This window comes from Kryptolebias marmoratus, linkage group LG15 (genome assembly GCF_001649575.2).
Source record: "Kryptolebias marmoratus isolate JLee-2015 linkage group LG15, ASM164957v2, whole genome shotgun sequence".
In the NCBI taxonomy this organism is placed as follows: Eukaryota; Metazoa; Chordata; class Actinopteri; order Cyprinodontiformes; family Rivulidae; genus Kryptolebias; species Kryptolebias marmoratus.
In genome coordinates this window covers 29,431,884-29,448,323 of record NC_051444.1, presented here as the reverse complement: position 1 = coordinate 29,448,323, position 16,440 = coordinate 29,431,884, and the positions used below count along the sequence as shown (strand labels likewise).

General features: G+C 40.2%; 1 protein-coding gene across 7 annotated transcripts in view; it reads left to right on the top strand.

Annotated features, from left to right (window-relative positions):
• tp53bp1 (tumor protein p53 binding protein, 1) overlaps positions 1-16,440 on the top strand; it is a 41,664-nt gene that overhangs the window by 21,288 nt on the left and 3,936 nt on the right. For 5 of the 7 annotated variants that reach the window (XM_017438473.3, XM_037979786.1, XM_025002049.2 and 2 more), the window contains 10 exons: positions 2,904-3,180; positions 4,833-4,901; positions 4,993-5,145; positions 7,020-7,240; positions 7,487-7,657; positions 8,290-8,687; positions 9,483-9,674; positions 11,303-11,467; positions 13,607-13,795; positions 15,319-15,413. In XM_017438473.3, coding sequence (XP_017293962.1) covers positions 2,904-3,180; positions 4,833-4,901; positions 4,993-5,145; positions 7,020-7,240; positions 7,487-7,657; positions 8,290-8,687; positions 9,483-9,674; positions 11,303-11,467; positions 13,607-13,795; positions 15,319-15,413 — 1,930 coding nt within the window. The remainder of the gene's footprint in view (positions 1-2,903; positions 3,181-4,832; positions 4,902-4,992; positions 5,146-7,019; positions 7,241-7,486; positions 7,658-8,289; positions 8,688-9,482; positions 9,675-11,302; positions 11,468-13,606; positions 13,796-15,318; positions 15,414-16,440) is intronic. The other 2 variants (XM_017438477.3, XM_025002051.2) reach the window with 1 other exon arrangement.

Genomic DNA, 16,440 nt, shown 5'->3' with positions numbered 1-16,440 from the left:
GGTGTAACAAGATGTTGTGCCATGAGATTAAAATATCACCGTTCCATTTCAGTGAGTCCTGAGACTTTCCACCACTCAGTTTGAATTTATTTTATCCATTTTATCTTTTTGTGTTTATCTTTTCGCTGTTTTGATGGGCTGTAGTAAAATATTTTTATTAGATATTATATTTATAGAAAAAGAAGAGGTTATAAAAGGAAGACATAAGAGATGAATTAGGTCTTTTGATTAAAAAAAATTACATTATTAAATTATTAATTAATAAAATTAAGAAGAGTGAAATTCTTATTTTTGTATGAGTATTACATATTCTGAAAACATGTGATTTTTTTTTTAAATATATAAAAGAGCTTTTTTTAAAAAAAGTTAAATTCCTATCTACTTTGCTAGAAACCAGTGTCTCATTTACAATATGCGTTATTTGTCTTTCACAGCCTGCACTTTAAGTGCTGCTTGACCTGCAGAAGTGTGAATAGCTTTCCCTCATCAGGATGTACTTCAGGAGACAGAAATAAACCTTGTTGTGTCTGAGAGTGAGACCTACTTTCAGACTCTAGACATGGGTGTTTTGTGCTCAGTGGATCATTTCTTGGGAGCGAAATGCAGTTTTTTTCTGCTTTTTTGACAAAGTGAGGTTCTTCTGCTGAATGACCTCTGTGGTTTCATTCTGTCTTTTAATAAGTAATTGAGAAATCTGACTAAAATGTTGGGCCATGCCATTTATTCCTGTTTATGCCATGCTTGCCTTGGTATGTGCCCATGCGTGTGAAGATTATCTGTACAGTGAGTTTAGGGACACGTCAGCATCACAATAACTTATTTGACTGTTGTCAGTGTGAGTGGTAGTTGTCTTTCACACTTCACATTCACACTACTGTTTTCCTGTTTTTTTTTTTTAGTTTATTATGACTACGTTTGCATACTTTGTGCAAGAGTCAGTACATTCAGGACATGGATGCTTTTGCTTTTTATAACTTTTATACTACAAAATATCTTTTTATTTACAAATATTTTCCCCATAAAAATACACAGATCTTATCATATGCTTCAAAAACATTGTTCTCTTTGAATTCTGCTTCAGCAAACTCGCTATATTTTTGTCTTCTTGTGCTACTTTTAGCTACCATTCTGCTACTTTTTGCACTTAGCTAGCCTTTTGCTAATTTTAGCTTCTACTTACATTTTTCAGCTTTTAGCTATTGTCATGTTGCTTTTAGCAACAGCTAAAACAACTAGCTACATTTAGCTTTTCACTAGCCTTTTGCTACATTTAGCTTTTTGATAGATTGTTGAACTGCAGGAGTTTACTTTGTGTCATATTTAAAGTAATGTATCTTTTTGTCATTATTTTGCAGCATATATATATATATATATATATTAGGGTTTCCCCCAGTGTATTATAAGCCCGGAGACCCGCAAGGCTTTCCCTTTCCGCCGCCATGCTAAGCTCCGCCTTTTTTTTAAATATACGTCATTTTTTATACACATTTTTTTCCACTGGCAGCCCCACCGCAAGGTCACCGCACTAGGGTGCAGGCATCAACAATGGCACATCGCGCTGTCCCCGTCCGTGCTCAAAGGCCCCGCGCGGGTCGTGCACCTCCCAATTTTGCTAACTTCATGCAGACCACACGCGCGCCTCACACCATGGATGACTTTGCTGCTCTAGCGGAGCTAGTTCGCCTGTATCAGTAACATCCTCAGCTCCTCCATCACGATGTGGTATGCCGGGGTCACTGCCAAGGACAGATACAGACTCTAGGGCGTTGTGCGCCCAGCCGAGAAGGTGATCGGCTGTAGCCTCCCATCTCTCCATGACCTATACGTCTCCAGGACTGTGAGGAGAGCAGGTCGGTTCACAGCTGACCCTTCTCACCCTGCAAGCAGCCTGTTCAGGCAGAAGGTTTCGGTCCATTCGGACCAGAACATCCCGCCATAAGAACAGTTTCTTCCCCTCTGCCGTCAGACTCCTAAACAGTTAGAATTCGTAACTCTATAATCTCTGCCTTGGCCACGTCATCACTGGTTGAAGCAAAAAAAAAAAAGAAAAATTACCCTTCGTCTTTCTTCATTGTTATATTTGTACCTATTGCACCTGAACACCGAAGCAAATTCCTAGTCTGTGAACCCTGTTCATTGACAATGGCAATGAAACTGATTATGATTCTGATATCATCCCTCTATGAGAGATCACAAAGATAATCAAACAGTTTAAAACTCATGGAAGGAGATTACTGCTGCAGCCGATAAAAAGGAGTGTTTACAGACCACAATGGATAGTTGAGCTGAAATTCAGTGGGTGGCTTTACAAGACTGAATACGTAAGCATGTTTTGTACTTAGTGAAAATATTAATATGATGCGAGCTACTTTATCCTTGTTTAACAGTAAAATGATGCTATTAAATTCAGCATTAGATGCTTTGTTTTGTTACATGTAGTGATCCAACATGCAGCCTGTGCCACAAAAAGCACAGTACAGTACATCATCTCTGTTGTTATTCATTGGCCTTGACGTGAGACGTGTGTTGGTGCTTTGTTTGCACTTTTTCATTTATGTTCATTTAATTAATTTGTGAATGTGACAATTTTTGTTTTAAAAAGTATTTCAAAAGTGCCTTTTTGTAAAACTGTAGTTGTGTAAATATTTGGCACAAATATCTTACAATATTACATAATAAATAGCCATATTTTCAACTTTCCTGTCAACTTTAATCTTTTTTTTTTTTTTTTTTACTAAATCACGGTTGGCCGGTGAATGGCCACCTACCACCGGGCTTAGCCTCTTTTCTGGGCGAAACCCTGTATATAGTTACAGTTTAACTACAGATGTTGGTAGATTTTGATGTTGAAGCTATAGTTTCGTTGTGTAGATTCCTCACACCACTGTTTAATAATTTTTCAGGGGGAAACTCTTCGCCTCCCCACTAAGGAGCTCCCAATCATCTTTGCTGGGATGCAACAACCTCCTGAACAGCCAGTCAGAACTTTCACAACAGGATGTGCTGCCAGCACCGAACGAGAACCCTAAAAATCCCTTTGTCTCTGTTGACCCATCTGAGGAGAGGCGAGGACCCCCTGCAGCTCCAGACCTAAACCCTCCGAACAGCACAGAGGTCGGGCAGGTTTCCCAGCAGACGCCCAACAACAACAACAACACCACTTCCACTCCAACCAGCAAGGTTTGTTTAAACCAGTCTTTTTTTTTATTTGGGTTTGTCAAAAGCGCGATATCATGATTTATTCTGTTCCTCACTTCTCATTTCTCATTTCTAATCCGCATTTCTCATTGTTGTTGAGAAATGCTTTACTGTGAAATATTGGCATCTGCTTGAGATGTTCATTAAAGCTTGTTAAAGTTGAACAAAGTTTACAGTTTTGCTTTAAATTGTTGTAAAAAGATAAATTTAAATGTATGTTTTCAGTGTAAATGAATTTTAACTGTTGGCCTTCACAAAAAGAGAAGAAACAATCCAGACTTGGACAAATGTGTTTGTACCCTTTTATTAAAGGAAGAAACCCCCACAGAGGTCCCTGAAACAATTTGAAACTAACAAAAGAAACAAATTAAAAAATGACTGAAAATGAACCAATCAAAGTTAGAAATTGCTTTTAAATTTTTGTTCAACATAATTATTTTGAAAACCAAATTAATGGAACTGGTCTTGACAAAAAGGATAATAGCCCTTGATAAAGTTGAAACTAATTTGCCCACAGGACATGTTAAACTAAGGTGTGTCCTGTAACCAGTCAGTCTGACTATTTAAACGGTGAAAAGTAGTCACAGGGCTGTTTGATAACATGGTGTGTAACACACTGAACATGGAGCACTGAAAGCTGAGGACAGAGTTGTCTCAGGAGCTGAGAAAGAAAATTATTGACATCATTTTAAAGGTAAAGGCTATCAGACAGTCTCCAAGCAGCTGGATGTTCCTGAGACTACAGCTGCTCAGATTATTCAGAGGTTTAATGTCTTCAGGACTGGAGACAACCTAACTGGACATGAACATAAGAGGAAAACTGATGATAAACTGAAGCAACAGATAATATGAATGGATAACCAAAGATCCCAGAACAACTTTGCAAGTCATGGGTCCTCCAACAGGATAATGACCCAAAAATATCCTGATTAAAAACACCAAGAATGGCTCAGAACAAAACATTGGACCATTCTGAAAATGGCCTTCTGAGCCCTGATCTAAACCCTGGTGAACATCTGGAGAAGGAACTCTTCAAACCTGAGACGGATGGAGCAGTTTGTTCATGAGGAGTGGGACAAAATGCCTGTGGACAGGTGCAGACGTCTCAGAGAGAGGGACAGAAATCACTGGATTGCAGTGATTGCATCAGAAGGTTGGGCAGCAAAATATTAAGTTAAGGGTACCATCCGTTTTTGTCAAGGCAGGTTTCATTAGTTTTTTTGTTGTTGAACCAAAATTCAAAAGCAATGACTGATTTTCATTAGTTGAGTTTTAGTTTTTTCACTTTTGTCAGTTTGAAGTTGATTCAGTGACTTTTTTTCTCTCTCTTTACTAAAGAGTACAGGCAAATTTGTCTGTTTGTATGTCAACAGCAGAAGAGGCTGATGATTGTATTTTATCTATCAGCTGTTGGTCAAAATTACTTGGAAAGTATGGGTAATTACACAATATAGTGGAGCCTTACAAAGTACTTTGCAGCACATGCAGTCATATTTCACAGAGATAGGACTGACACATTTAGAACTGATGGACAGTTGTCATACATTTCATTGCAGCAGTAAAAGGAGTTGGTGTGACTCATGTGCTGCAGTGTGAAAAATATGTCCTGACTTTTCTTTTAATGTGTGTCTCAGCTTCAGCAGAGGACCGTCTCCCAGCAGACCAGCTTCGACAGACCGAGCCTGCGCTCGCCTCCTGCTCGGGTACGAGGGAACTGGCTCAAATGGACCTAAAGAATCCCAGCTCATGTCTGTAACTTTTGTGCTGTTGACACGCTATGATTCTGTCCTAAAGGGAGAACCAGAATCTCCATCGTTTAGAAAAAACGCCGCCTCCACCCACCGCAGACATGTGCGCACCATCCAGGAGGTGCGGACCACCATCACCCGCATCATCACAGATGTGTACTATGAAGACGGCAAAGAGGTAGACCGCAGGGTGACTGAGGTAGGTGTCCTTGTCTCTGTGAACTAAACTAAACCTTATGACATTATGAAGGCATTTGGTTGTAACAATGCAGCTTTGAATAATATTAGTGTCAGTATTAAATATTAGTGGAGCAGACATTTGTATCCTGAATCCACACAAGCTTACGATTTTTGTTACATTTTCTGTGAAAAAAGACAGGATATCTGTTTAATATGCATGTTTGTTTTTTTTTTTGTTTGTTTTCTCCAAGAACTTCACGCACTTTTCTCTAAAGATGAACACTCACCGGTAAATTCAGAGTTCTAAGAGATCCAGAGGAGCAGTGAAGCTTTCTGAGGCTTCTTTAGTGAACGCAAATAATCAGAATTTTTATTCATCTTTCTAAATTAAACAAATAAATTGGAATGGGATTTATTATAGAAGAATGGAAATTACACTGATATAATATTTTATCCTTGAAACGGTCAAGCACTTTTCAAACCCTACAAATAATAGTATTGTTGAAGGATTTCTTGCAGTTGTTTGAACCCTGATGATGACATGTACAGTAGGTCGCAAAAGAAAAAATCCTTCTTGATGATCTTGCTATTTTGTAGACTTACAATGTTTGGATGTAAGACGCATGTATTTACCCCACAAAAATGAATACTTGGTGTCTCCACCACCTTTTGCAGCATTTCCAGCGTCAAATCTCTTCGTCTCTATGGTCCTGGCTCATCTGACCTGGACTTTTTGTTCATTCTTCATGACCAAACATCTCCACCAATCTTTAAATCAACGCAGAGATTCTCAGTTGAACTGAGGTCTGGAGTTTTCTGAACCATTCAGGACCTTTACCAGGTTCTCCTTAAACCAGTGGAGTGTTCTTCAGCAGTGTGTTTATGTGTTTAGGGTCACTGTCCTGCTGGAAGCTGGACCTCTGTCTCAGTCGAAAACCTTTGGGAAATTCAAACAGGTTTCCCTCAAGAATTTTGTTGCATTTTGCTCCATCCATCTTTGCTTTAACTTTGACCAGTTTTCCAGCCCCTGCTGATGGAAACCATCCCCACAGCATGATGCTGCTACCGCCATGTTTCACTGTAGGGGTGGCGTTCTCAGCATGATGAGGTGGCTCAGCCGACCACAGCACCTTCTTCCACATGTTTGAGGGAGAAATTTCTAACAGTCCAGTTTTTTCTTCAAGCGATGACTTTTTCCTGCCACTCTTCCATGAAGCCCAGCTCGGTGCCGTTTCTAGTGGTCCTATGGACAAATCCTCACATCTTCCACCTACATCAGGGTTCTTTTTGGCGTCCTGGATGTTTTTCTGATCCATGAGTTTTGTTGAATGACCCTCTCTCTCCTAGCAGGTTTGCTGTGGTGGCATCATCTTTCCATTTCCTACTAATGGAATTATTGAAGTTCTGTGGTATTTTTAGGGTTCTGGGATACTTTTTTAAATTAATCCGACTCTAATCTGAACTTTATAACTTTGTCTCTGCCACGTCCAGGAAAGTTGTCTCAGTCCTGTAGACCTTAAACTTCTGAATAATCTGTTCAGCTGTAGTTGGAGGAACATCCAGCTGCTTAGAGATGGACTTTTAGCCTTTACCTTTAACAAGCTGTCAATAATTTTCTTTCTAAGCTCCTGTGAGTCTCTTCATACTGTCTCTTGCTTAGTTGTAGCTCTTCCTACTTAGAGGTATTAAACAGTTGTTGATTCTGCGTCTGTCAGAACAGGTTTAGCTCATTTGGTTCTTAGATTGCTCACAGGTTGATCTTATTTAACTAATTCTGTGGCTTCCAAAGGTAATGGATGGGTCTTCAAAACAAAGGGGCTAAATAGATTTCCACTTTTCAGTTTCACAAGTGTTCAGCATGTTTGATGTGTATTATTTTGTTTCTTGTTTTAGGAGAATGAGGACCCAGTGGTGGACTGTCAGGTCCTGGATAGTGACATCTCTCCGTGCCGCACAGGCCCCAGCTCGATGACCTCTGGTGACCTGGGCGACATCAGCTCTCTGTCGTCCAGGGCCTCCAGCCTTCATCAGAGCTCCGGTGGGACGAGCAGCAGCACCGGCCACACTCGGCCAGACTTCATTATGCCCCCCAGCAGAGGGGCCAAATCCAGCAGGTACTGCCTCCACTCAGATCTTTGCGTTCCTCTCTAGTCTTATTTGTGTTAGCTGCATGCAAAGTCTTCACTCTTTCTTCTGACCTTCTGACACCTGGTTTCTCAGTGACTCACTGATCCTCACCTGCTTCAGATTCATGTTGTGTCAGGCATCAGTCTGGGGTCGCTCAAACGTTTAAAAAGCCCCCTCAGGTTTGTGTCTGTGCAACCTGACTGGCTCCATTCGTCCCCTCTGTGTGTCTGCAGTCCCAGGAGGGGAGGTGGGCATCAACAGAGGGGTCACAGGGGTCAAAGGGCAGCGTCAGTGGTCACAATGGGCAGAGGCAGCAGCACCTCCGGGGCCCGGGCCTTCGTCCCGCTGACCCCCAGAGGGAGGGCTAGAAGGGGCCGGCCCCCATCCCGCTCCTCTCTGTCCAGGTGAGTTCCACCTGAGGCTCCACCCAGGAGACAGACTGCTGCTACTTTCTCTAACAATCAATAACTCTTCACTTTTCCTCTTTTCACTAATTCTCTGCTGCACCTAATAATCAGTTTCTGATTCTTTCTTTATGTTATACCTGAAAAGAATATGTTTGTATTTTCTTCCTATATCAAACCTCTTAAAAAGCTGATTTTCAACAAAAAGCAGGCAGTTTTTTTACATTTTAGCATTTATTTCTTGATAATTAAGAATTAACTCAAGTTGTTTCTTTTTATTTTCTGCTAACTGATCAAAATTACATTTGCCAATATAAAAAATGCAGGAACAAAGTGAAGAACATATTTTTTTGTTTTGCTAAATGTGAGCTACCTGTATGTAATGCAAGTCACTTTGTAATCAAAACTGCTTTAAATATTGTGGGGAAAAAAAAAGCAGAATTTGTTGTTTCTTAAGAACAAAACCAGCAGTCAGTCCAGCACGATTCCAGCCAGACAACCTTGAGGTTTTATCAATAAAAACTCTGCAGACAGACAAAGTTTAGATAAAATAAGACAAAAATCAAAGTGGAGTGTAGGAGGAGAACTGTGTAACGTCTGTTGTTTGAGAGGACTCTGCTTTTTTCTTAAAGGGGGGGTGGCGTCGGCTCGCTACAGAAACTCCACGCTCACAGCCAGATGCACTTCTCCTCAGAGGACGAGCCCTATACCCAAATGCTGCCCCCACGCCTCCCCTCCAGCCCCACAGACCCCGAGCTGCCCAGCCGCTCAGACTCCCTCAGGTCGTCGCCGGAGGAGGGGAGCTCAGTCGGGAGCAGCTTCGTCGGCCTGCGGGTGGTCGCCAAGTGGTCGTCCAACGGCTACTTCTACTCAGGCCGCATCATGAAAGATGCCGGCGAAGGGAGATTCCGCCTTCGGTTCGATGACGGCTATGAGTGTGAGGTGGCGGGGAAGGATATCCTGCTGTGTGACCCCATCCCACTGGAGACGGAGGTCACGGCTCTGCTGGAAGACGTGTACTTCAGTATAGGTGAGAAGGACAAGGAATGGATAAAGGAAATGATGAGGTTTTAGGGTTTTGCTTCAAAAAAATATGAATTTTTGGCTTTTTATTTGGTTTATAGTGCTCGTAAAAAGTATTCACCCACACTTTATTTTGTATTATAAATCAGTCGTGGTCAAAAATAACCCTCTTCAGTGAATAAGTGAAATCAATTTTTGACAAAGTATTGCCAAATAAATAAAAATATGTACGGTGAAATGCAAGGAGAATAGTGAGAAAGGCCACCAAGACACATGTGAGCACTCTGAAGGAGTTCCAAGCTTCAGCAGGTCAGATGGGAGCTTTCTCTGTTAAAACTGAAAAGTGTGGAGTTCCAAGCTTTAAAACTGCAGTGAGTTGCTCTGCTTGTTTTGCAAACTGAACTTACATGCAAATCATTCTCTCCCCTCCCTCCTGTGTGGTTATCAGTCCATACCAGAGGTGGTTTGGTCACATGCATCTTTATAAAAGAAGGAATGGAGTTCAGTTCCTTAAAAACAAACAAAAACACCTCCTAGTACTCACCGTGTCCTGGGGTCCACACCAGTCTATTTATTTCCACACTTTCCTGAAGTTGTAACAAAAAAAAACAGTTCAATAAATAAATCTAAGTAGTTTTGACACATTTTTTTAAAGAAAGTTGGTGTTTGTTCAACAATATGCAGAAATAACCAAACTATCTTTAGCAAGATTTACACATCTTTTACTGTGCAAAAGTCTCAAAGTGCTTCTCAGGTTTTTTTTAATATTCTGCTTAAAATTTGATTTGAAATCATGTTGTAGGTGTTGTGAAGGGCCATAAAACGGAGGGTCCGGATCTGTTCTACAGCGTGGAGAAGGACGGCCAGAGGCAGTGGTACAACAGGACAGCGGTCATCCTGTCTCTGGAGCAGGGAAACAAGCTGAGGGAGCAGCACAGCCTCGGACCCTACGAGCCCACCACTCCGCTGACCAAAGCCTCCGACATCAGTCTGGGTAAGACTGACTCCAACTCAGGATTCATAAAAACAGTTTAATGTTTTCTCCTTATCAAAGATCTTCTATTAGGACAGAAGGCAGAAAGGCAGAGAAAATGTTTACAAAACATTCAGGTCAACACAATTTTTTTCCATGGTAATAAGACAAAGATCTGGGGAAAAAATACAAAGTGAGATAGAAGCTGTGTCAAAAACTGGAACCTGTAACATCACAAAAAGCAGCAGCTTCAGGTGGTGATTTCATCCGAGGAGGTGGAGGTGCTCACTTCAAGCTCAACCAGAGGTGTGTGCAGAGGAGGAAAAAGTGCAAAACCTTTGTGTACAACATCACCCAAACAAAACGGTTGCCTCACCCATCAGAAAGCTGTCCAGTAACATTGTTATGGCTCATTTTCTTTTTGAGCACAAGCGTGGAGATGCTGATGTGTGTCCTGCCAGTCCTGTATCTGGACCCAGTGCACAACTTCCTAGGAGAGAACATTCCTCCTGACTTCTCAGAGCTCATGATTGAAAGAGTCTGTTCTTTAAAACATAAACTTTTTTTTTATCCTCCATCTGCGCCTCCATCCACTGCGTAACTGTAACTCTTTAAAAATGTGTAATGGGAACTGCTTGTTTTCTCACACAATGCATCTTACAAGGTTAACAGGGCCAGTATAATAATAATAATAATAATAATAATAATAAAGCCAGTATGCTGAAAATGAGCATTATATATACAGAAGGAGATCACTCTATGGTTTGTTTTTAATAACTGATTTTACATCAGAAACTTCTTTGTAAATACCTCTAAATTATGACAGATTTTTTTCTGTTTTATCATAAAAAATGAACACGTCCAAGTGCCGAGCACATTATGTTGACCAAACTGTGTGTGTTCATTTATATTCCACAGAGAGCTAATAAAATGTTTTAAAAAACTTGATTAAAATCCCACTTTTAACGTAACTTTGTGGGATTTGGTTGATAGAAAACTAACTTTTTTTTTAAAAGAAGCTCAATCAGTTTTTTTTTTTTTTTTTTTGTTCCTCATTTTGTGCAAAAAATGTTTTTAAACAGTATAAAAACAAAAAAAAAGGTTAAAACTTTCATGTGTCAATAAAAACAAAATAATAGTAGCCTTCTGGTTATATCATTCTTTAATGATGTGGCAGTGGTATGGGTAGGATTATAAATTTATATGTTCACTGCTTTTTTTAAAAGAAAATTTCTTGTTTATGTGCCTCTTTTATTTTCTTTATAATCATGAATGTTTTCATGATGATGATGATGATGTCAGCTCCACCTGTTTTATATGGGTTGAAATAATGAGTTGATGACCAGCTTAGTTAACCAAGTCCTCAGTTTTCAGGTTAGTTATACCCGATCTCTTAAAGAAATCCAGATTAAATTGAACTTACTTTGCAGTATAGGGCACAAGAAATGTTGGCAGAAATAGTTTGGGAACCACTGAGTTAATGCAGAGATTAATGCATATTTAGATGAAATATAAAAAAGGAAAGATATTTGACTAAAACCTCCACACTGTTTAAAGTTAAAGGATAGAAATGGTAACGTTACAGAAGTCCAGTGAACGTGTGCGGCCATGTTACAATCCTTTTGAAGTTTGCTGTATTGCATCTTTAGATAACTTGGTGGAGGGGAAGAGGAGGCGCAGAGGAACCCCCGTAGGTCAGAACACACGCAGCCGTAGCCCTCGGACCCCCGGCCCCTCCAGCAAAAGGAAGCTGATGTCCGAGGAAAACCGCACTCCTTCCAAAAGAGGACGCAGAGGAGGCGGAGCCAGAGCTGGTACGGGGACCCGCCTACCAGCACNAGGGGAGGGGGGCTGTTTTACAAACAGCATTTTTTTTTTTTATCAAACTGAATCAAATCAGTTTTATAGTCTAACATGAATGAATTAACTGTAGGGGAAAGGGTTGTTATTTGTTTTTAAATGTTTTTAGAAATTATATTTGAACAAAAATGACTTGTTTTTTTTATGTCATGTATTTGACTTTTTAATGATTTTAAAAAGTATTTAAACGATCGTGATGAAGTGTTTGTTTCAGTCCTGTGACTCGTTGGTTGTGAGTGTAACTAAGACATTTTGACCCCCCCATGTGTCCTGTGTCCATCCTCCTGTTGGACGGCTGCTCCGGAGGCTGACCTGGTAATCAGCACCATGCTGCTAATGTTGGGGGTGTTGGTCCACTGGTGGAGGGGAGGTCCATGTTTCACGGGTGGATTCATGTTTCAGATTAGTTACATCCAGTGTGTGTTCGATGGTTAATAAAGAGAAGTTCAGTTAATTGAAAAAAAAAAAAAAAAAAAAATATATATATATATATATAGCTTGTTTTTTTAAAACACGTCCAGTTTAAAAACACCTGGTTTACTCTGTTACTTTTGTAGGGACTAATTAAGGATTTCTAGTTAGTACAATGTATGATTTGGCAGAACTAATCTTCACTGTGCAGAAGTCTTAATTCAGCCTTCATTTTTTAGATATTTTGCTTCCTAAGAGTCAGATTTCTGTCTCATCTTTTAAAGTGGTCTTAAGGATATTTTCAGTCTTAATTTATATTTTTCCAAGGATTTTTATTTTCTCCCCCAACTTATTTTCAGGTCTCAGCTTGTACCTGACCAGGATATTTTGTTTTGTTTAATTTATTTAATCCACCTAAGGAGCCGTTTACACAAAGCTGTTTTTAGTGAAACTGTAACATTTATGTTGCATTTCAGCTGTTTGTTTACACGACAACAGCGGTCAGATTCTCGGACACTGAAACGTTTCGAACACGGGTCTCAGAGTGGAGATTTTCAGACCCTCCCATTTGCATTTCAGAGGAAGCCACTGTGTTAAAACTGCACATCTGCAGTCATTAGCAGTTCTGCCCATGCAGGAGTACATCAACAGCAGTAATAATGGCAGATAGCAGAGTGCTGTTTATGTTTTTAGCATGAAGCAGCAACCAAACCTCACTGTAAGTCCAAACAAAAGTCCATGTATTCACCATTTTGGATGGAACTCACTCTTTACATGCTGGAGAGACTGGTGGCCTTGCATGGAAACTACAACGGGGTCAAAGAGCACAGCAGCACTGTGTAAACATGCAACTTTTTCATCTGAAAATCTTTAATGTTTCCAGATTGGTCTCGTGTAAACGGTGCCTAAATCAGATCTATAAATCGTTTAGAGGTAAAAAGGTTCCTGAATTCCATGAAAGAACCAGTGTTGTGTTGACACATAAGTTTAACATAACAAAACCGATCATTTATTCAGTAGCTTTCCACCAATTCAAAGGCTTCACGCTTCTAAGGATCCAGCCTTCAAGAACCACGAAGGTTGCTGAAATGAGACAGACTTCCTGATTATGTCACAAATGCCTCACTTTGACAACTGTCAACACATGTGGTGACAAGAAAAAAAATGGAGCCACTAATGAATGTTTTCACTGATGAAATTAGCAGCATTCATTCATTTCCACTTATTCGTGGAGAGGCAACAAGTTCAGGAGGGAAACACAGACCTCTCTCTCCCCAGCGACGCTCTTCAGCTCCTCCTGCACGATCCAAAGGTGTTCCCAGAGAAGATAAATAATTCCTGCTCCGGGGGGGCTCTCCTCCAAGTGGGACATGTAGAGGGAGGCATCCTAATCAGATGCCAGAACCACCTCAGACGACTACTTTCGATGCAGAGGAGCAGCAGTCTGAGACAAGTGTCCAAACCAAAACCAGAGAAAACTTCAAAAGATCTTTAAAATGTTTGGAAAACTATTGAAGAAGACCACTTCAAGAGATTACACGGAAGTCCGTCTGCTTGGAGCTAAAATATAAAGAAATAAAGACTGATTTAGGACTTTAGCCCTTTACTGTAGATGCATTTGTATTCAGATGTTTTCACATTGGAATATTCTCTCCTTTATATAAATATATTTCTGTCTTCAGCTCAGCGGGTCAGCGTGTGCAACACCTCCGGCAGCGGCACAGATCTCCCGGGTCGATCGTGTGACGTGGCTGAGACTCACGGTCCGCTGCCTCAGAACACGTCTCTCTTCATGGGCTTCGCCTTCATGCTGACGGCCTCGTCTGAGAGCGACCGGGTGACTAACAAGGCCTCCAGTGATGACGAAGAGGGTGAGGCAGATGGCAAGATTATATGGCCACGGTGGCATGTCAGCATTAAGATGCTGATTTAAATCTCTAAGACAAATTAAATAAAATATTACCAAAAAAATAATAATTACCTGTTATTCCAATCTGCTTAACAGCAGAGCTGAAGAACTCTTATTGATCTTATTCTTTCCTCAAACTAGTGCACTGGTACTCACACTCTCTATATCAAGCACCACAGAAAATACTGAAATGTGTCAAACAAGTCGAGTGTCTGACATAAACAAGCAAATAGATCGATCTACCTGCATGTATATTTCTAACCTAAAACCCAAACTATCTTCTTTATCCTTAACAAACAAACCCATTTGGCTGCAGGTCACACACTGAGACCTGATCATCCTCAGCTGCTCCTTCCTTGAGTGAGGGTGTCTACTGGTAATGGCCGAAATGCACAATGAAAGTCCACTACGACAAATCTAAGCTTTGATGGCTCATTAAACTTAACAATATGAACAATTCTCACATTTTAATTCCTTGGCTAAACAGAAGAGTTGGGCTCTTTATTGACATGTGTCAGCCCGTGGCTTAATTTGATTCCCAACTCCAAAAGTTTCAGTCATTGAGCTGACTCGGGAGGAACTGTTAAGAAAGATAAAACACCTCACACTCACGGTTTTATGCATATGTTGTTGAGAACAGGACCACATTCCTCTTTGTTCTTCCTCTGTCCCACAACTGAGTAATATGGGATGACTTGAATCCGGTTTTTGGGCAGTGATAGCTCAGGGGTCACTGCCGTGGTCTGCAGGTTCGATCCCAGGCTGTGTCAGGAAGGGTTTGCAGCACAAAACAATTTCTAAATCTTTCATGCAAGTTCGCTTGCTGTGGTCATAGTTTGACCTGTGGTCTAAAAGATTCTCAAGTTGGAACAATTCAACAAAACAAGTCTGCAGTTTTATGAACAAATAATTTTTATTTTCCTCGTCTGCAGTTTGAGTTTAAATAGTTATCTAAATGTTTCATCATTTAGGAGCAATCCTGTCATTTAAAAAAAAAATTCAAGATAGTAATCGGGGGGAAAAAAAACAGTATGGTAGAGGCATCAGTTCTTATTTTTTATTGTCCTGCTGATGACAATTAGCTGCTAACAGAAAACTTAAAAAAGCCAAAGTTTTAGACCTAAAAGCCATCAAACTGTGAAGTGACTTCAGGCACAAATGCACTCAAACAGAAAAGGTCATTGTTTTTAAAACAACTGTTTCAATGAAATTTCAACACAATTTTTACACTATGCAGTGCAAGTGACCCATAAAAGTGAAATCACATCTCACACAGACCCCCAAAATCATTGAGAAAAGAGCAGGACCATTTTTAGCTGCTTATTGTTAGAATAAAAAAATAAAAATGAAAAGAATAAAACTACTGGATGTTTGATGCTAAAGTGGTTGTTAGCTGTTCCGTACTAAACTAAAACACTTGAAAGTTTCTCTGAACTTCCTGTGATTTTTGGAAGACTGACGATTATTTCTGTTTTTCTCCATCAGATTATGTGCAGACCGGCCCGTACAACAAAGCGTACACAGAGTCCCAGCTGCAGGCAGGTGGAGGCTTCATCCTGCCAGACTTCAATGAGGAACAGGTCTGTAATGAAACCAAATCAAAACCAACAAACTTCTAGCTCTATCGTTAAGGAAGATTTAGGAATGTTTTCTGTAAAAACATCTGGAGGATCTTTTTATGGTGTGTGTTTTCAGTTTCTGTCAAACATGTCACAGTTTTTTAATTGATACTGTTTTCCTACAACAGATTAACTTTTGGAGTCAATCACAAGTAATTGACATTTGCCAACACAGAAATGGTTATAACTTACCATATTTTCCAGACTATAAGGCACACTTAAAAGCCTTCAATTTTCTCAAAAAACGACACTGAGCCTTATAATCTGGAGCACCTTATTTTTGTAAGAAGTCGTAATGTTTTAGTACAACTTTGGTTAAACTACAAAGCTGCACCGCTTGCAGCATTAAGGCTCAGTTATAGTCACGCAGGGCTCCGCACTCGGACCTGGGTGAGCGGTGGAGGCATTTATACTTACGTCGCTTACGTCGGTGCAGTATCCTTCTGTGAGTTTTGAACCGTTTGATTATATCTGTGATCTCTCATAGAGGGATCATATACAGTTGTCCTCAAAATTATTCATACCCCTGTTCATTTTTGTGATATTCTTTATTTTTGTGAAGAAATTAATGCTTTTTCTAAGTTTGTCTATGATTGCTGAATGAACAACAACTTAGAGAGTGACATCAAAACATAATTCAAGAAACTTTTTCGTTTCATGAGTATATAATAAATTAATTTACAAAAAAGCCATGTTCAAAATTATTCATACCCTGGTCCAATGTCTTTCTTTAATAGTCAATAGTGTAGTCTGCTTCGAGACGATTCTTGTATGTGTCCACAAGCTTCTTGCATGTCTCCTGTGGGATGTTGGCCCACTCTTTCTTGGCATAAGCTTCAAGCTGGATCAGGTTGGTCGGCTTCCTTGCCATCACTCTGGTCTTCAAGACTCGCCACAAGTTCTCAATCGGATTGAGGTCAGGGCTCTGATTTGGCCATTCTAGAATGCTTACACCATTGTCCCTGAACCACTCCTTCACTACCTTGGC